Source organism: Entelurus aequoreus, linkage group LG11, assembly GCF_033978785.1.
Source record: "Entelurus aequoreus isolate RoL-2023_Sb linkage group LG11, RoL_Eaeq_v1.1, whole genome shotgun sequence".
In the NCBI taxonomy this organism is placed as follows: Eukaryota; Metazoa; Chordata; class Actinopteri; order Syngnathiformes; family Syngnathidae; genus Entelurus; species Entelurus aequoreus.
Window position 1 is genome coordinate 51,516,317 of NC_084741.1, and position 21,859 is coordinate 51,538,175.

At 37.9% G+C, this 21,859-nt stretch overlaps 1 protein-coding gene across 1 annotated transcript; it reads left to right on the forward strand.

Moving 5' to 3' along the window:
- Positions 1 to 6,203: 6,203 nt before the first annotated feature.
- Positions 6,204 to 19,442, forward strand: fbxo32 (F-box protein 32). The gene is made up of 9 exons (XM_062063496.1): positions 6,204 to 6,427; positions 6,727 to 6,848; positions 9,636 to 9,685; positions 9,792 to 9,884; positions 11,925 to 12,018; positions 15,900 to 16,084; positions 16,158 to 16,340; positions 18,330 to 18,473; positions 18,545 to 19,442. The coding sequence occupies exons 1-9, from the start codon at positions 6,315 to 6,317 to the stop codon at positions 18,632 to 18,634; spliced, it is 1,074 nt and encodes a 357-aa protein (XP_061919480.1). The 5' UTR covers positions 6,204 to 6,314; the 3' UTR covers positions 18,635 to 19,442.
- The last annotated feature ends 2,417 nt before the right edge of the window (positions 19,443 to 21,859 follow it).

A 21,859-nucleotide genomic window follows, 5' to 3' on the forward strand; every position in this document is an offset into this window, starting at 1 on the left:
TTCACACACACATTCACACACTGATGGCGGGAGCTACCATGCAAGGCGCTAACCAGCAGCCATCAGAGGCAAAGGGTGAAGTGTCTTGCCCAAAGACACAACGGACGTGACTAGGAAGGTAGAAGGTGGGAATTGAACCCCAGTAACCAGCAACACTCCGATTGCTGGCACAGCCACTCTACCAACTTCGCCACGCCGTCCCTATGAGTTATTTTGCTGTCTACTGTTTTAGCTAAACTGTCTGTCAGGATTCCACACCCCTATGCTAAATGTGGGCCAAAAGTCTGAATCTGAAATAAAAGATCTTAAACTGGAAAAAAATAAAATAAACTAACTGTAAAAAAATAAGATTTTAATCTGAAAAAAACGAAGCTCAAACATTAAAAAAAAGTGAAAGTGAAAATTAAAAAAAATAATTTGTTCAATAAAAAAATCCAGTTTGAATCATAATTATATTCAACCTAAAAAAATTGTGTGCACTTCTTTTTTTTTTTTTTTAATAAAAATGCTGATGCATTTTTCAAAATTCAACATCACAACTTGATTTTTCTGATTTAAAATTGTATACAAAACTTTTGGCTTTAATTTAGCTCCATAAATAGCTTGTTACAAGCGATGTTTCGCCATACAATAACCGAAAATAGCAGGTGGTAAAACGGTATACAAAAACTGGGGCAAACTTTTGGCAAAATGTTTTGTCAAAAACCCAACCATACCAAAAGTAGCGCGTACGAAAACAAAGGTACTTTTCAGTTTCTTCCAGTCAGACAAGCTTTTAGATATACTAGATTGAATATTTTACCGCACATTATGAACCATGAACTTGATCAAAATTTTTTTACGAAAAAACAAAATAATGCATTTATTCTCTTTTGTTACAGACAACTGTTTAAAGGCCTACTGAAATGAGATTTTCTTATTTAAACGGGGATAGCAGGTCCATTCTATGTGTCATACTTGATCATTTTGCGATATTGCCATATTTTTGCTGAAAGGATTTAGTAGAGAACATCGACGATAAAGTTCGCAACTTTTGGTCGCTGATAAAAAAGCCTTGCCTGTACCGGAAGTAGCAGACGATATGCGCGTGACGTCACCGGTTGTGGAGCTCCTCACATCTGCACATTGTTTACAATCATGGCCACCAGCAGCGAGAGCGATTCGGACTGAGAAAGCGACGATTACCCCGTTAATTTGAGCGACGATGAAAGATTTGTGGATGTGGAAAGTGAGAGTGAAGGATTAGAGGGCAGTGGAAGCGATTCAGATAGGGAAGATGCTGTGAGAGGCGGGTGGGACCTGATATTCAGCTGGGAATGACTAAAACAGTAAATAAACACAAGACATATATATACTCTATTAGCCACAACACAACCAGGCTTATATTTAATATGCCACAAATTAATCCCGCATAACAAACACCTCCGCCCGTCTATATAACCCGCCAATACAAATCAAACACCCGCACAACACACTCAATCCCACAGCCCAAAGTACCGTTCACCTCCGCAAAGTTCATACAGCACATATATTTCCCCAAAGCCCCCAAAGTTACGTACGTGACATGCACATAGCGGCACGCACGTACGGGCAAGCGATCAAATGTTTGGAAGCCGCAGCTGCGTACTCATGGTAGCGCGTATCCAACTCAAAGTCCTCCTGGTAAGAGTCTGTGTTGTCCCAGTTCTCCACAGGCCAATGGTAAAGCTTGACTGTCATATTTCGGGAATGTAAACAATGAAACACCGGCTACGTGTTTGTGTTGCTGCAGCCGGCTGCTAATACACCGCTTCCCACCTACAGCTTTCTTCTTTGCTGTCTTCATTGTTCATTAAACAAATTGCAAAAGATTCACCAACACAGATGTCCAGACTACTGTGGAATTTTGCGATGAAAACAGACGACTTAATAGCTGGCCACAATGCTGTCCCAAAATGTCCGCTACAATCTGTGACGTCACGCGCAAACGTCATCATACCGAGACGTTTTCAGCAGGATATTTCGCGGGAAATTTAAAATTGCACTTTACTAATCTAACCCGGCCGTATTGGCATGTGTTGCAATGTTAAAATGTCATCATTGATATATAAACTATCAGACTGCGTGGTCGGTAGTAGTGGGTTTCAGTAGGCCTTTAAACATAGTTGAAATCTTAAAAACAAAAGTAAAAACTATTATAGACTTTTGTTTAAAGGCCTACTGAAATGAATTTTTTTTATTTAAACGGGAATAGCAGATCCATTCTATGTGTCATACTTGATCATTTCGCGATATTGCCATATTTTTGCTGAAAGGATTTAGTAGAGAAAATCGACGATAAAGTTCGCAACTTTTGCTCGCTGATAAAAAAAGCCTTGCCTGTACCGGAAGTAGCGTGACGTCACAGGAGCTAGTATTCCTCACAATTCCCCGTTGTTTACAATGGAGCGAGAGAGATTCGGACCGAGAAAGTGACGATTACCCCATTAATTTGAGCGAGGATGAAAGATTCGTAGATGAGGAACGTTACAGTGAAGGACTTGAGAGGCAGTGATGGACGTATCTTTTTTTGCTCTGACCGTAACTTAGGTACAAGCTGGCTCATTGGATTCCACACTCTCTCCTTTTTATATTGTGTATCACAGATTTGTATTTTAAACCATCTCAGATACTATATCCTCTTGAAAATGAGAGTCGAGAACGCGAAATGGACATTCACAGTGACTGAACATGTAAATACACGATTAATAATTCAGCTTTGCGAAGCTAAAAAAATAGAAGCTAACCTAGCTACGTAGCCAACGTGATAGCATCAGTCTCAAATGCAGATAGAAACTAAATTTTAAAAAACCCTGACTGGATGGATAGACAGAAGATCAATAATACTATTAAACCATGAACATGTAAATACACGATTAATAATATTCAGCTTGGCGAAGCTAAAAAACAGAAGCTAACCTAGCTACGTAGCCAACGTGATAGCATCAGTCTCAAATGCAGATAGAAACTAAATTAAAAAAAAACCCTGACTGGATGGATAGACAGAAGATCAATAATACTATTAAACCATGAACATGTAAATACACGATTAATAATATTCCGCTTGGCGAAGCTAAAAAAACAGAAGCTAACCTAGCGACGTAGCCAACGTGATAGCATCAGTCTCAAATGCAGATAGAAACTAAATAAAAAAAACCCTGACTGGATGGATAGACAGAAGATCAATAATACTATTAAACCATGAACATGTAAATACACGATTAATAATATTCAGCTTGGCGAAGCTAAAAAAACAGAAGCTAACTTAGATGCGGCGGCGGGCATTGTACGCTTTTGACGACACCCCGGCCGCCATCAGAGTCGGCAAGAAACATATATTTCCCCAAAGTTACGTACGTCACATGCACATATCGACACGCACGTACGGGCAAGCGATCAAATGTTTGGAAGCCAAAGCTAGACTCACCGTAGTGCGTCTGCTATCCTGCTCAAAACACAACACAACCTCCTGGTGTTGGTGTTGCTGTAGTCCGCTGCTCCACCGATCGCACCTACAACTTTCTTATTTGCAGTCTCTATTGTCCATTAAACAAATTGCAAAAGATTCACCAACACAGATGTCCAGAATACTGTGGAATTTTGTCGAAGAAAACAAGAGGCTTTTCTATCGGGTCCGACGGGGTCCAACCACTTCCGTTGCTTTTGTTACGTCACACGCATAAATCATATCCAAATGAGTTTTTCAACCGGAAGTGTGGCGGGAATTTTAAAATTGCACTTTATAAGTTAACCCGGCCGTATTGGCATGTGTTGCAATGTTAAGATTTCATCATTGATATATAAACTATCAGATTGCGTGGTTGGTAGTAGTGGCTTTCAGTAGGCCTCTAAATCCTTTGGCTTTTTGCCTGCATAGCCCTCCTGTGTCAATAACAATATCTATAATAGGGCTGTCAAAAATAACAAAGTTAAATCTTGTGATTAATCACAAAAATTATCGCATTAATCATGTATTAATTTATGATGACCGGGCATGTTCCTTTACCAATTTACCTTAACCACTGATGGTTACTTGAAAAGTGAAGCGGGTTGTTATTCAGTCATGGATCATATAAATGCATACGTCTGTGCAAAGAAGAGTGTGGAGACTCTGACAGGTGTGCTCAGTGGCAACTTTCCCCACTCAATTACACTTGGACTGGACTTTAGATAAAACTATTACCAATTTTTTTTGCAAAAAAATGATAAACATTTAAAATATGTTCCTGTATGACATTCTGACAGTAAAATTGCATTTCTGTCCAAATCTTCAATCCTTTTTTTTCCTTTTTTAAAAAAAATTGAGACAAAGATTATTTATGTATTTAATATTTGTTTGATTACTATGGTGCATTGTATATTTGTTCACTGTTTTGTTACAGAAAACAAGGAAATTGGATACAATTGCTATGGTATGGAAAGGGGTAGGCTCTGCTTCTTCCTACTCCTTTTCGGACGTGCTGTAATGAAACAACTGGAAATGTGTGATGCATTACATTGTATCGTATGCATGTTCGAAATAAACTGAAACTGAACTGAACTGAATATTGGTGTCTTTTTCTAAGTTAATTTTACTTATACAAGTGAGTATTCACCTTTAATTAATCATTATTAATCCAAATTCAAACGTGTATTAATCTGATTTTAAAAGAGTAATCATTTGACAGCACTAATATACATACAGTCGTGGTCAAATGTTTACATACACTTGTAAAGAACATAATGTCATGGCTGTCTTGAGTTTCCAATCATTTCTACAACTCTTATTTTTTTTGTGATAGAGTGATTAGTCAAAAGTATACATACAGCAATGTTAATATTTGGTTACATGTCCCTTGGCAAGTTTCACTGCAATAAGGTGCTTTTGGTAGCCATCCACAAGCTTCTGGCAAGATTGTGGTTGAATTTTTGACCACTCCTCTTGACACAATTGGTGCAATTCAGCTAAATGTGTTGGTTTTCTAACATGGACTTGTTTCTTCAGCATTGTCCACACGTTTAAGTCAGGACTGTGGGAAGGTCATTCTAAAACCTTAATTCTAGCCTGATTTAGCCATTCCTTTACTACTTTTGACGTGTGTTTGGGGTCATTGTCCTGTTGGAACACCAAACTGCGTCCAAGACCCAACCTCCGGGCTGATGATTTTAGGTTGTCCTGAAGAATTTGGAGGTAATCCTCCTTTTTCATTGTCCCATTTAAAGCACCAGTTCCATTGGCAGCAAAACAGGCCCAGAGCATAATAATACCACCACCATGCTTGACGGTAGGAATGGTGTTCCTGGGATTAAGGGCCTCACTTTTTCTCCTCCAAACATATTGCTGGGTATTGTGGCCAAAGAGCTCAATTTTTGTTTAATTTGACCACATAACTTTCCTCCAGAAGATCTTATCTTTGTCCATGTGGTGTCAGATGAAACAAAAATTGAGCTGTTTGGTCACAATACATTGCTGTATGTATACTTTTGACCCAGCATATTTGCTCACATTTTCAGTAGACCCATAATAAAAGCACCAAACTTTATGAATGTTTTTTGTGACCAACAAGTATGTGCTCCAATCACTCCATCACAAAAAAATAAGAGTTGTAGAAATTATTGGAAACTCAAGACAGCCATGACATTATGTTCTTTACAAGTGTATGTCAACTTTTGATCGTGACTGTATATACCATATTTGAACAACAAAAAAACAGAGATATCTTTGAATTGATATTATGATATTGGGATGATCCGGCAATCCCCAGCAGCAACTCAAAACACGTGTGGTAAATTTACGATAATTAAATCATAAGTCACATTCGGTGGATGCAGGTATTTATGAACAAAAAATACGTGATTTTATGCAATATATTTTAAGTATTAATACAATGTTGTTGTTTTTTTATTCGAGCATATTTGATGGGAAACAGCTAGTTTCTGGCCACTTCTGGTTACGTAATTGTTCTCCCTTAAGTGAAGCTCGAATTGAAAACATTCTTCTCGGGGTGTTACAGACCAATATTTTCGCGTGGACGTGTTTGTGTGTGTCGTGACGTTACCGTGTGTGTCCGTCGTGTGTGTGTTTGTGTGTGTTTCTTCTTTCTTCGGCGACAGTTTTGCAACATTGCAGTTGATAAACAAAGCCACGTGCTGTAGGGGGAAGTTTCCGATGTGGGCGGGGCTTCTGAGCTCCGGGAGCCTATAAGAAGCCGCGCAGTGACAACAACAGAAGAGTCTTCAAGGAGACACGCATAGCAACACTTCCTGTAACTTTCGACTTTATTTTTTATATTTACTCCACTCTCGTCAAGCACAGGATGCCCTTTTTGGGACAAGATTGGAGATCGCCGGGTCAAAGTTGGGTTAAAACCGAGGAGGGATGGAAGAGGACGGCGGTGGACGAAACGAACAACAATGTCACCGTGGAGAGGTTTGTCAACAGCTTGAACGGAAAATGACGTCTTTTGGTTGGAGTAGGAGAATAATGTGGACATTAATGGATATATATGTCCGTTTGTTGCTACTCTCTAAACTATTAATACGCACACCAGTAAGAGGATTAACTCTGCTAGTCACTAAAACTGGGTTTGTGTTAATACGCGATTAATCGGAATGTGATCCAGGTGTTTTGTCGTCTTTCATACGTCCGTGTTACGAACAACGTGTGCTAAAGGAGTAACTTGATACCATTTTTTGTGAAATGGAATGTGTGTGTGTGCTTTTTCGTAGCTTCTGCAAGGCAGAGAAGGAGAGCAACTTCAACAAGGAAAACTTGCTGCTGACTCTCAGCTACGACATGGCTGCCAAGAAGAGGAAAAAAGACCTGATGAACAACAACACTAAAGTTCCATGTGAGTCACGTGAACGAGTCGTTCCGAACGGTTAGCATCTCCACTAGGTGAAGAAAGGAAACCAGTTAACGTGCCATTAATTGTGCAGCTATTATTGCATTTTAATACATTCATCACATTTTTTTTTCCATTTGCTTAAACGCAATTGTGTCTTTTTTAAAAAGATATACACAATTTTCCAAACACCACATTCATTCCATTTTCTTAATTCCTAGATTATTGGCAAAATGACACACTTCGGTCAAAACATATGCCCATTCATCAAAATAAAGCAAACATTTGTAAAAATGCAGTTTTATTGTCATCTCACTCACACAGACTTCAAATGATAAGACACTATTGGAGTGAGTTACCCACAACAGTGACAAATACAAAACACATTTGTAAAAACCCCTATTTTACTTGGGGCATTTTGCCCTACCTTTTTAGCATATGTGATGAATGATTACTGTAACTAGACAAAATATATTGGAAAATCTACAGCAATCGTCATTGTTTACTTTGAAGTGGGCCTATACGTAAGGACCTAAAAGTAAAAATATCCTGTAATCTTTTCAAGAACTGCTCAACAATGATGCTGCAAACTGAAAATATGTATTTTTACCACAGTCCGGTAAAGTAACATATCACAGTAGTCAACAATGACATGCAGTACAAATTAAAATCTGAGACAAATAAAAAGGTTTGAAAAAAAACCTGGAGATAAAGATGTGTGTATCACAATCCTAGTGTGTAAAGTGTGAAAATGTGTATCACAATCGTTATGTGTGCAAAATGTGAAGATGTGTGTATCACAATCCTTATATGAGTGCAAGATGGGAAGGTGTGTGTAAAGCATTGTGTGTAATATTTCGCAAAAACTGTGAAGCAGAGTCTATGCCTAATATTAGGCAAATCCGCACAGTGGTTTTGTTTACTGTGTGTGGACTTTGTTAACTGTGAAAATTTAAAATAGACCTGTGGAAAAACCAACTGATCGGATTCTTGCTTCAAATACAAAACTGTCCTCTTGCTGAGCTGCTGCCTCAGGCTGGACAAAACAAACATTCACTTGCCAAGCTTGTGAGTTTTTTTGTGAATCTCGTACCCACTTAACTTACTTGTGTGGGGGCATGTTGTGACAAGTGACTGGAGTAAATGCAGTAACTGATTTACTTCAGTGATGGACCTAGACCAGGGGTGTCAAACTAATTTGTAATGGCTGCTTTCAGAGGGCTGCTTTTTTTTAAATTAATTTAAATTATGCATGCGGGTAGTAACCTGTGATTAATCATGATTAATCGAAATGCTTATACATTTGATTATTAGATTTTTTTTATGTATGACTTGCTTTAAAATCATAAATATAGGTGACAAGCAGTTATTTAACTATTTGTTTTTATCTCTCAAAAATAGTTTTGCAATACAGTGTATAATATAATTGGCATGATCTGATGATATTAATGTTTAAAATATGCATATTTAAAGAATCAATGCATTTAGTTTAAAAAATAAAAAAGTATTTTATTGAAACCCATTTATTCCAGGCTTTCACGGGCCACATAAAATGATGTAGCGGGACAGAACTGGCCCACGGGCCTTGTGTTTGACACCTGTAACCTAAACAGAGCTTGCCATCTCTAGTCTTATACATGCAAATTCAACCAATGCCTACAAATTATGCACAACCTTGCAACTTCTCCAATGCCCGACTCTTCCATGCATTTTCAAAAAAAAAAGCAGCTGTAAATACGGACTATAAAAAGACACATAAGATAAAACTAATGTTAAAAATGCTAACATTTAATGCATAATGTATGATGAGAGGTAAAGAGCAGCGCAGCTTTAGGCACAAGAGTTGATCTCCTTTTTGGCCAATCAGCATTATTTTCACCAATTGACAATTTGTCTTTTAGCGGCGCTCAAGCGCGCACGTCACTGTGGGTTCAAAACTTATGCTTGTTTCTTGTGTAGACAAAGCAGAAACCGCAACGTGTAACAATATATCAACTCTTCATTGCTCAAAGAGCACATTTGTTGTTCTTCTGCATAGCTCAGACCTACTTCCTGTTCCTGTCTATGGTGCTAAGCCTTCTGGGTGATGTCGTATATACACATTTACGTCCTCGTTTACATGTATTTTTATAAATTTGAACAGATTTTCATTTGTAATGCTGACCTAGCAAAGAGGCAGCATTTACATGTTAGAGATGTTGAAGTGTGATGAAAATCTCTTAGTCTCTCATTTATCAACAAAGATTAATGCTATATATCACACAACAGTTCACAAATGCGCCTAACGTGCGGGTCTAAATGTGTTGGAACATAAATTAACGTTTAAAATGGACAAACACTTTAAATCTAGTGCTTTTTTAAAGTTAAGGATACAAGGAACACTTAAAGCTTTGGTAACATTTTAATAAAATCACAACTTGATTTAATGTTATTGAAAAAAATAACCCTCAAAACATTGCAACTTTTGCAGCATCTTTTTGAAAAAAGATGCCATATTTTAGACATTTTAAGCTGAAACAATCACAAAAAAGCCTGCGATATCCTGGAGGGACTGATGTATAACTTTCAGCTTTTCTAGGTTGGATTTATTTCATTCGGGGATGGTTTTTTTCCTGTGTATGAACCGTAGTGGAAAAAGTTTGGACACCCTAATGTAACTTTTATTATCAGCGTACGGCCATAGATTGGCACATGTTTGCAGGCAAACACAACAAAATTATATTTGATTAATTTCCCTTCCATGCCATGAACTCTATTTGGAGCCACTAATACAAATATTGTGTTCTCTCACAGATTTCCACCGGGAAAAGTGGATTTATGTTCATAAAGGAAGCACCAAGGAGGTAAAAGCATAACCTTATAGCTACGATAACATTTCCTCATTGCTAATGTAAATACGCCATGACAACTCGATACTCCTGTAACAGCCTGTTAATTAAATTCTCCCAGCGCCACGGATATTGTACTCTGGGAGAGGCCTTCAACCGCTTGGATTTCTGCAGCGCCATCAAGGACACCAGGAGGTTCAATTATGTCGTCAGAGTGAGTCCTCCTCCTTTGTTCTTTGTTGGGGGGGGGGGGTTAAAGTTTTGAGTGTGTGTACTGTGTAGGTTGTTATCAATGCCAAGCAGACAGTGCTGATGATATTAGCAAAGGTGGGTAGTTAGTAATTAGTTATATTTATACTGCATTACATTTACTAAACTAACTTTTTGGATACATTTTATTCGTCAAAGTAGGTTTAATGCAACATACGTTTTACTTATTTTTGTGAAAAAGAAATAATACTTGTATTCTGTTACATTGACTTTCATTCCGATCAGTGCAGCCATTTATATTAGCATTATATTTATAATCTATTGACTATACTGGGGTGATCAAGGGGATGGGTCAAATGCAGAGGACAAATTTCACCACACCTAGTGTGTGACAATCATTGGTACTTTAACTTTAACTTTATTGCTCGCAAAGACGTACGTACTTAATAGCTGGTTAGAGAGACTTCTTACAAGGGGCGCTGTCACCAATGGAACGTAAGCACTAATAACGTTTGACTCCATTTCACCACACACTGTAAAAAGTGACACGAGGCAGCACAACTCCTCAAAGTTTTACTAGCGAACTACAAAAAATAACAATATATCATGCGCTGTCATTTGTGTCAGTGGAAATGCAGACAATAATTCCACTTCCGCAAATGCTAACATTAGCCCAATTCTAACTGTGACTGCGAAATGTGCATATTTTGTAGTACATGCTGTCGTCGTGGCTCTCTGTCACACACACATTAACTATGGTAGTAGTCTAAGTACCATTAAAATAAATAGCTCCTAAATGAATCAGTACTTGAGTAGTTTGTTCACTGAATACTTACTTACTCAAGTAATTGTTTGGGTGACTACTTTTTATCTTTAGTTGAGTCATGTTACTCTAAAGTGACAGTACTCTTACTTGAGTACAATTTTTGGCTACTCTACCCACTTCTTGATATTGACCTGGTCTGTTTGTGAGTACGAGTCATAACAGTCAAAGCTAATAGCTAAAAGTGACATTTTTATTATTATAATTTTATTTTTTTTAACTTTTTTGAAAATGAAAAATGAATGTAAAAGTCTTACACATGTGATCTGAAGGAGGGCAGTGGGGATGGTCTCAATGTGCAGTGAGATGAGACGATCCTCACAAGCTTAATGAAACCAGACCTGGTGTTTGTCAGGTGACCCACACCATCTCAGTGTGTTTTCCCCTTACCTTACCTTGGAGGATTCTACTGCCATCTTGCACTTTAAGAGTAGAATTGTAATATGCAATAGTCCTGACTATAATTATTATTATTATTATTATTTTTTGCAGATACAAGATTGTGTTTCGGAATGATCCGTTCAACAATACGGCTGTGTAACGTGATCATCTACGGGTCACTTTTACCGGTCAAATTCATCGGCGTGTTACCTCAAGGTGTATCTTCACAGCCGTTATGTAACGCCAAGCGGGCCTCTAACATCGTCTTATGCTTGTGGAAAAATGGGAGGGTGAGCGCCAGGCTATGAAGTGCAGTTTCGTGAGCCGCGTGGGCTAAAAGTAGATCCGGGAAGCCACATTGTTCTGCCCGGCTGCTCTACAAAGCGCGGAGCACTTGATGAGCTGCTAAAAGACGAAGGGCACGGGATTAGCCTGTAGGAAAGGGAAAAGGACTTTAGATGTGCTATTTGTTTATCAAGCAGTTTGGCTGTTAGGAAGGTTTATGTTAGTGTTTTATGATGCTGCAGACGTCTGGAGTTTGTCTGCTAGATAGCCTCACAGAAACACACTTTGATTCATAATTCACCAGCTTCACATCAGCTGACAAATGATTAAAATCTTGTTTTGCGAAGCTTTTCGGCTTCCTGGGCTGTCAGCCAATGTTTTCCCAGCAGCGTCTTCCCTGTGAAGACATTGATGGATTGGAGCCAAATTATTTGAGAGCCTTCTCGTCAGGAGGAGTGTGTGTTTTAATTTCAGAACAAACTTTAAGTAACATGGAGCAGCAAGTCTCTCACTAGACAGCAAGAAATTTATGTTATTTCGTTCTCTCTGTTGAAGCTCCTGGAGCTTATCGCCAAGTCGCAGCTCCCCTCTCTCAGCGGTGTGGCCCAGAAAAACTACATGAACATTCTGGAGAGAGTGGTGCAGAAAGGTGAGTCTAATGTTCTCATTCCTCATTGAACTCGTGCCTCTCATTCCTCTCATCATGGCTTAAGTTGTTGCCATTTGTTGCCCAATAATTCTACTATAACAACAACAAAAAAAACATATTTTAAAATAGCGCTTTTCAAGTGTTACTTGTCCCATACTTTGCATTGCCGAGACAACTATATTTAATTTTTGTTTTGTTTAACAGCAAGCATTGACTTAAGTCCTGGACAAAAATACAATAGTAAAAGATGGTAGCACTTTTCGTATGATTCGTTTTCCAGCAAAATTTAGCTTCGGTTTTCGTATGCTGTCTTTGTTTAAGCACAGTGTGCTTAATAAACTAGTCATTATGTGGAATAAAGTGGCCAAACAAAGAATCACGCACATTGGTGACTCAATCTGAGCTTTTTTTTAATGGATTACGGCTACAAAAAAAGTCACCATGGGGCCCCAGAAAGTTGCAAGTGCCAGCAGTTTGATTAAGAAGGTGAGCAACACTATTGAATTTCGGTAAGAAGGTGGCCCTCCCCTACCCCCTGTCCGCCAACAAGTGTTCACTAAGGTATATGTTAATAGGGTGTCCCGATCCGATACTGATATTGGATACCGGTCCAATATCAGCAAAAAAACAAGTACCGTATTTTTCGGACTATAAGTCGCAGTTTTTTTCATAGTTTGGCCGGGGGTGCGACTTATACTCAGGAGCGACTTATGTGTGAAATTATTAACACGTTACCGTAAAATATCAAATAATATTATTTAGCTCATTCACGTAAGAGACTAGACGTATAAGATTTCATCGAATTTAGCGATTAGGAGTGACAGATTGTTAAACGTATAGCATGTTCTATATGTTATAGTTATTTAAATGACTCTTACCATAATATGTTACGTTAAAATACCAGCCACGTTCTCAGTTGGTTATTTATGTGTCATATAACGTACACTTATTCAGCCTGTTGTTCACTATTCTTTATTTATTTTAAATTGCCTTTCAAATGTCTATTCTTGGTGTTGGGTTTTATCAAATAAATTTCCCCCAAAAATGTGACTTATACTCCAGTGCGACTTATATAGGTTTTTGTCCTTCTTTATTATGCATTTTCGGCCGGTGCGACTTATACTCCGGAGCAACTTATACTCCGAAAAATACGGTATCTGATTATATTTGCTTGCATTTTAATGTCCTCCACTAAGCACACAGAGTTGGTCTTTTCTTGTATTTTAGTGAAGACATGTCCAAAAGGTAATCATTTTTGGCTTCTAGGAAATAGTAGCTACACAACAGCTAAGCACACAATAGCACACATGCTAGACATGCATAATAAGTGTCCTTAATTGAACAATATTGCATCCTTAAAAACACCACATTTGTCAATATAAACAAGTATTAAATAATTATAATTGTATATTACTTACAGATACAAAGTCTTCAAGGCAGAAGCCTGTCAGAAAGTATCCAGTAGCAAACGTGTCTGGATCATTCAATTAATCACATTTTAATTTTGATTTAGATTGTGGCCTGTCATGATTATGAAAATAGAATAATTGAAAAAAAAAAAATTATAGGGCTTCCCCTTTTGCATTCAAGTTCCTGAGCTTGTAATGGTGAAACAGATGAGGTACGAATGAGTGAGAAAGGAGCATCTGTGTTTTAAACTATTTTTAAAGTTGCGTTATGGTGGTGCAAAAAATACTCATGTTTTGAAATAATGAATAATCGTGTAATTAATCGTGATTACAATATCAATTAAAATGATTGTAATTATTATTTTTGCCATAATCGTCCAGCCCTATGAGCTTAATTAAATGAGTTGTTGTGACCACTAGATCCACTTTAAAATTGAAAAGCCTGCCATAAAGTTTGTGTTTTTTACACCTACCATTGTTCTGAGTAATTTCACTTGATCAAACTTTTTTTAACATTCCACACTACAAAATAATACAAGTACATACTATGATTCCTACTGATATCGTTTCAGAGTAATATCGGTATCGGCCAATACTGGAGGCTCCAATGTTGGTATCAAAAGTGAAAAAGCAGTATCAGGACACCCATACTATTTAATGTATTATTTATATTGATTTCACACTGTTTTCTTTATGTAATGCTATTTAGTGTCTTATTAAATTTTTGGGTGTCTTACTATTCGGCCTTTGTCAAACCATTTAGAACGGATTAGTAACCATTGTTACTAAAATAGGTCAAATGTACAGGTCTTTTATAAAACTATACAAATAGGTCTGGGCGAATGTTTTTATAATAACATACAGAGATGTGAGGAAAAATGACTTTTTTTAAATAATATTGGGAGCGTGCGTAAATGTTATACTGTAAGATACTGTACATGGAGCCAGTTATTTATGTAAAAAAACTAATTAGTTATTTAATATTATTTTTTATGTTTTTCCCCATATCGCCTAGCTCAAGATACAAAGTAAAACATGCAATACATCAAAATAGTCAAATGTATTTACTGTAATTAGCAATTAATGCTGGTTATAAAGTTAAAGTACCACTGATAGTCACACACACTAGGTGTGATGAAATTATCCTCTTCATTCGACCCATCACCCTTGATCACCCCCTCGGAGGTGAGGGGAGTAGTGAGCAGCAGTGGTGGCCGCGCCCGGGAATAATTTTTGGTGATTTAACCCCCAATTCCAACACTTGATGCTGAGTGTCAAGCAGGGAGGTAATGGGTCCCATTTTTATAGCCTTTGGTATGACTCGGCCGGGGTTTGAACTCACAACCTACCGATCTCAGGGCAGACACTCTAACCCAGGGGTGTCAAACGTACGGCCCGTGGGCCGGATCAGGCCCGCGGACAGGTTTTATCCGGCCCGCGGGATGAGTTTGCTAAGTATAAAAATGAACCAAAATTTTTGAATGAAAGAAACTGCTGTTCTAAATGTGTCCACTAGATGTCACAATAGCAATTATTTGCATCTTTGTAGATTATGCTACATATGTAAAAAAATAAAATAAACCACATGATGTTAGTGCACCAGTTAAGGAAAATGAGCAAACTTACATGAATGACATCCTGTAATTTGATTTTGATATAATTTTTTTATCGTAATAGATTGAAAATTAACACCAATGAGTTGACTGATGAACATTATCACATAATGTATTCAGAAAATATAAATAACGACAAATAAAGATAGAATACTATTAACCGCAACATGTAAGTGTAAAAAAAAACACAACAACATTATGATTTGTACATTTTCAGAATTTTCTTGTTCTATTTTTAAACAAAGAAAACAATCTGAATTTGTCTTTATTTTTAAGTTATCGTGCCGTGATTTTACCTGTCCGGCCCACCTGGGAGTAGATTTTTCTCCATGTGGCCCCCGATCTAAAATGAGTTTGACACCCCTGCTCTAACCACTAGGCCACTGAGCAGGTTATTCCTCCTCATTTTGCATCTTAACAAGACATTTTTTCAAGTTTTCTTTACAAACATGGCCCATGAAGGCATAAAAGAAAGAAAATGGGCTGAGTAACCCAAACAGATGCGCGCCGACATTTCGTCAGAAGAGTGGAAGTTGTTATTAATGCACATTTCATCGGGAATGATTTTGAAGTTACAAACACAGAAATAAGTCAGTGTTGTTTTGATCTAAGTCTGCTTGCAGCAACTGAAGGCAGATGAGAGAATGTGAACAGCAGACATTTAGCAGAACCAGACTGTAAACCAAACATTGTCACAGCGTAAACAGATATTATTTTCTTGAGCTCTTACGAAAGCTTCACTGCAGACAAGCACTTCAAATACTGTGATTTATCATGTTTGTTTTTTTAATGCTAAACACTATTTGTTGAGTCACCTTGTGGTCGTGGTCGTCTCTAATGTTCAATGCTCATCCTGCAGTGCTGGACGACCAGCAGAACGTCCGTCCCATCAAGGAGCTCCTGCAGACGCTCTACGTGTCGCTGTGCAGTTTGGTTCAAGACATGGGCAAGTCTGTGCTGGTGGGGAACATCAACATCTGGGTGCACCGCATGGACAACATCCTGCAGTGGCATCAGCAGCTGGACAACATCCAGATCAACAGAGTGAGACGACATGAGAGAACTGTCCGTCCCGTTCAATAAGTTCTTAAGTGCGACCTTTCTGTGGTTCTTCCAGCCCACATCAAATGGCATGACGCTGATGGAGCTGCCTGTCAGCCTGCAGCTGAACATCATGCAGCGTCTGTCAGACGGCAGGGACCTGGTCAGCCTGGGTCAGGTCTGTCCAGGACTGGGGGGACTCGCTGAGGACCGGCTGCTCTGGAGGAAACTCTGCCAGCACCACTTCACAGACAGACAGGTACGGGAAAATCTTTAAATGTTCTACCTAGTATCTTGTTCAGGTGAGCTGGAGCCTATTCCAGCAAGACACTGGACAGGTCGCCAGTCAATCACAGGGCAAATCTATGAAGACTAGCACATGTTTAGATATACTCAGGGCACTTTTAACATGGGAACACTTATTACTATTAGGTCATGTATAATCTAAGTAAAGTATCATACTGAGGCGTCACTATGATGATTGCATTGTGGTTGCATGTTTCATTGGGGAACACCTTTCAGATTTTTTTGATACAGCTCTTGCATTTTATTGCAGTGATAAGAATTAATGGAGCAAATACATTTATAAATTCACAAGTCTAAAAACTAATGATTTTGTAGACTACAAAACTGTTCAAATGTAGATACAGTATGTATAAGACCAAATTAATATAAATAAATCTCTAAACAATTATTGAACTAATTCAATATATTTGAAATTAAATACATACATGTCATTTATTTATTTAATATAAGTCAGTTTGATTATTAAATCATGTAATGAATTATTTCAATACTTAATGATTTGATAATTTAATTAAATATGGAAGGTCAAATGAGACAATATTAAATAAATAGATTTTTAAAAAATTACTTAAGTGGGTCATTAATTATTTATAATTAGAAATACATTTATAAATATTTCAAATGTGGCATTAATTTATTTACCGGTAATGTAAAAATACATTTCATTATTAAATCATTTATTTATTTAATTATTTCATGATTGAATGATTTATTTCACGATTAAATTAATTCACGATTCCATTTTTTTCATGAATCTGTTTGAGTGAGTGCTTCATGAATGTATTTGATCTGTCAAATTCACCCATCAATGTCAGTGGGTGAGGCTCTGATTGATTGATTGAGAAGTTTATTGACATCTTAAAGAATTAAATCCATGTAATGCTTTAAAAAGGCAAACGGATGGTACAAAAAAGCCAAAAGGCTTGTTTCCATCGTGGTCCATTAAATATTCATCACAAATCTAGTCCAATGATTGCTTCGCTCTGAAGCCTTGAACTTCGGAAGCCTTTTAAAACATGGCGTCTAAGGAGGATATACTCGTATTTTTTGGATGGATATTTTAGACCCTGCAGATTAGGTTGAAGCAGGAAGTTCTGACCCAGAGCATGTAGCAGTTAAAGTAGAGGAATGTTTTGAAGTTGTTGTAGTTATTTCTGTACTTTCAGACCAAGATCTAGCACAGTACAGAGTGTTAGGACCTGCCCAAGGAATTTGAAGGCTGAGTTTGATGACTAAAATAAATTCATGAAGCGCTGACACACTAGGTTCATGAAATATTTAAGTAAATCATGAAACAATTAAATCAACAATTAAATATTGAAATAATGAATTAAAATACTTAAAAATTATAAATAAATAAATTGACACATTTAATACATTTATATATTCAATTTCAATTAAATATAATCATACATTTGAGTAATTATGGAAAGATTTATTTATTTTTATTTTGTTTAATTTTGTCCAATTGGACAGTTCATAGAGAAATGTGTGTGTATACGAAAGCAAATGTAAAACAAATATGTATAACATTTTAAAGTACTACATTTTACAATTAGAAATTAAACAGAGTCAAAAACTTACTTTGAAAACAATATGCACAAATATAAACCTGAATTATGAACACCTGTGCACATAAACTGTTCACTGTGTGTAAAATAGCCAACACCTTGTCATACAGCCAGTAAACTATGAGCTGTCATTACATGGTGCAGGTGTACGTAATGTACAAAAACAAAACACGATTGAGAAGAAGTCTGAGCACTGATAAAGCAAACTTGATACTGGGAGTCAGCAGAGTGCGTATGTGCTGGCAACCCTTCTTTCCTCACACCATGCACACAAATAATCACTTGATAAGCAAGTAAGCCACTGGCTAAAGTAGGTTACAGTGATTGTAGGGAGCGAAAAAAACTAAATGTGATCTTTCTTCCCCTTTTAGATCCGAAAGCGGCTGATTGTGTCAGACAAAGGTCTGCTGGAGTGGAAGAAGATGTACTTCAAGCTGAGTCGATGCTATCCTCACCGAGAGCAATACAGCGACACTTTGCACTTCTGCTCACATTGTCACATCCTTTTCTGGAAGGTAAGGATGAACACATTTGTGTAATAAAAAAAAGATGAAATAACAACCGTTTGAACTGTTTTCTCCCACAGGACACAAATCATCCTTGCACTGCCAACAACCCAGAAAGCTGCACTATGGCGCTCTCACCACAAGACTTTATCAACCTGTTTAAATTCTGATCGCACCCAACTGCCCTTAAAGTGTACATAATGTACATACACGTGTATAGTTTTGTTGTTTTCATTTGAGATATGAATGATGACCAGGCTGTGGGACAATCATGCAATTGGGATTTTGGATTGTGTCTTGTTTACTTTTTACAAAGGAAGATGCTGTTAAGTGACAGAGAAGAGACGGCAAGTCGGAAAAATACATTTTTAGATGCAAGAAAGGGAAAAGACAAATGTCAATTTTTATTTGGGGGTTTCAGTTCAAGGTACTTTTGTTTGAAAGTATTTGCCTCAAAAAGCTGGTCATAGTTTATAAACACATGAAGTTGGATGATTATTTATATCAGTAAGGATGTGGAGTTTTGATGTGTGTTGTCCACATTGGGGAAAGACAAACTGAAGTAGACACAATTGAATGTAAGGAACTGAGTGTTGCTGCATCATGTTTTCTATATACTTTTTCACTTTTATAAAGATTTGATACCTTTATATTTTAATGAGATCATTTTCTGCCATGGCTGCTATTTCAGTAGTTTTTGACGGCAATACTTTGTGTGCCTTATTGCAAAACTTGAAACCAGTACATTTTCCCAGAGATCCTGAACATGAACACAACCCACATTTTTTTTTATTACATACCAAAGTTTAGTTTTTTGCATGAAAAAGCATTTGTGTATTTATTCAAATTCTGGTTAAGTAGCTCCATGTTGGTTTCTGACTTTCTTTTAGCACTGCTCACACAGTGAGCACTGATGTACTGTACATGCTATGCAATGCATTCTGTTGTGTAAATAAAAATATTTACTTGATTAACTTGTATGTTTGCAATGTGCTCCATGTTGCCGGATTGGAAGTGACACATTAATGCACCCGCATATTTATTCATACCACATAACAGATGCGATGTTGTTGAGGACCATCTGCTAAAGTAAAACATTACAAACACTGACAGAACAGCGCCCCTTCTTGTCTATAAAGAGATACACAGCTTAAACCTCAAAACAGTACATTAGTCGTGCTTTAAATGTGTCATATTTTTTAAATAATCGTACAAACGGTGATATTATTGTACGTTTGGCAACACCCTGAACAGACATACAATAAATGTTGGTCAGCCTTTTTAGCACAAATACGTAATACAAAGCAAATAGCGCTCTCTGCTGGATAAAAGGTGAACTGCAGGAGTCTATGTTTGGGTCATATTTAACTACCTTATCTTGTCATATGTGACAGTTTATCGTTTGCTTGCTTGTTGCTGCAGATTTCATAATACAAATGGTCTGGTGTGACCTTTAAGGGATTATATCACGCCACACATCTACATTGCTGGAATAGTAGTAACTATTTATTGACTGACCACATTTACATAGCATCTCTATGATGATATATTAAAATAACACTATAACCTAGAATTGGGAAAACTTAAAGTAATACTTTTTTACCGTGGCTAATTGTATTTCTGTTTAATGAACACAAATAAATTAATGAACAATATTGCACAATAATGCGTTAAGTGTGTATAGTATTACTTACTGTATATGTGTGATTCCAGTGGCGGGCCGTGCATTTCCCACCTAGGCCTTCAGTGATGTTTGACTTCAATTACCACCTCTCAAAATACCATCATTTATGTCACCACATGACCATTGCCGGAGAAATACTATAGAGGAACATTTACGCCCTACTGCGTATAGAAACACATCAACAGTGTACAAAACGGGTTATTTTCTGGCACATTTAAAAATCAATTAAAACGCAGCAGCAATTAAAACATATATCATGTGGTACTGTCAAAATTAAAATTGCAAAAAACATATTAAAAGTGAAATAAATAAATATTTGAACTCACAATTTGTAGCACCTATTAGCCAGTGGTACCCCTAGTCGTCGGCTTATTCGAGCGGAAGGGGCGGGCATTTCCCCATTTCATCGTCAGAACAGCTGACCTAGCTTCCGGGGTTGGCCGACATCGTCTAAATGGTAAATAGGTTATACTTGTATAGCGCTTTTCTACCTTCAAGCGCTATATAGCTTTATAGCTTTATGACTGTTATGGGATGGAGGAGGGAGTTGTGATGGCACAGTTCCACAAGGGGGCATTATTGCTCTATGTATTTATTATATATATATATACAGTATATAAACAATATAATATAATAAATAATGAACAATATAATTTAATTAAACAACAAAGGAATGGCGTGTGTGAACTAGATCCAAAAGGGATGTATGGTGGAAGACTATGTGTATGAATAATTAGCGGTTGAGTATTACCATAATTGTTGGATGAGGAAGCAGACAAATCAAAAGGGGTCCGTGATCCAAGCAAGGTCTGTGGGGCAGAGAGAGGCGTCAAGAGGTCCGTGTCCAGAGCGGGGGTCGAGGATCAAGGGACGCAGTTGAGATCCAGGGCTGGGGTCCAAGGAAGCGAGACGCACAGCTCGAATCGCAGGCAAAGGAAGGAAACACTGCGGGCACAAGGGAGAAGACAGGGGACAAATCAAGCACGGGGAAGAAAGCACGGAGAGCAAAGAGCTAACGATCGCTTACGGGACATCAACAGAAGGTTATGTTTTGGCGAGGGATGGCAGGTTGTGCAGGCTTTTGAAGGCAGGTCTGATCATCAGTTCCAGGTGTACAGATTGCCGGCAATTGATTGCAGCTGTTCGCTGCCACTGGTCTGGGGCGCGCTCTTGGAGCTGCGCTCGGTGCAGCGCCCAGATGAATGCACACTGACGTGAGCCTGGACCGTGACAATGACACTATTTCCACATTCACCCATTCACGCGCACATTCACACACTGATGGCGGGAGCTGCCATGCAAGGCGCTAACCACGACCCATCAGGAGCAAGGTTGAAGTGTCTTGCTCAAGGACACAACAAACGTGACTAGGTTGGTAGAAGCTGGGGATCGAACCAGGAACCCTCAGGTTGCTGGCACGGCCACTCTCCCAACCACGCCACGCCGTCCCCACAAGATGTAGTTTCTCTTTAAATATCCTTCTTGAAAATGGCCCTGCAAATATATATCTGCCACCTAGTCAACATTTTGTTCTCCTTCTCTGCTATCCTGGTCTGGCTACGGCACAACACTTCTTGCTTCCTGCTAAATTGAAACTTGTAAATGGATACTCACTTTGGACTGACAAGTGAGTATCCAATCACAGTCTCGTTAACATCAGGCTACTTGTATAGGCTGCTGTCAACAACTTGTGATCTGATTGGCTATAGCA

Bases quoted from the DNA above. Each gene is read 5' to 3' on its own strand.
- fbxo32 (XM_062063496.1), top strand. From the start codon at position 6,315: ATGCCCTTTTTGGGACAAGATTGGAGATCGCCGGGTCAAAGTTGGGTT. The intron at 6,428-6,726 runs GTTTGTCAACAG...GCTTTTTCGTAG, and splicing joins AACAATGTCACCGTGGAGAG to CTTCTGCAAGGCAGAGAAGG. The intron at 16,085-16,157 runs GTGAGACGACAT...TGGTTCTTCCAG, and splicing joins ACAACATCCAGATCAACAGA to CCCACATCAAATGGCATGAC.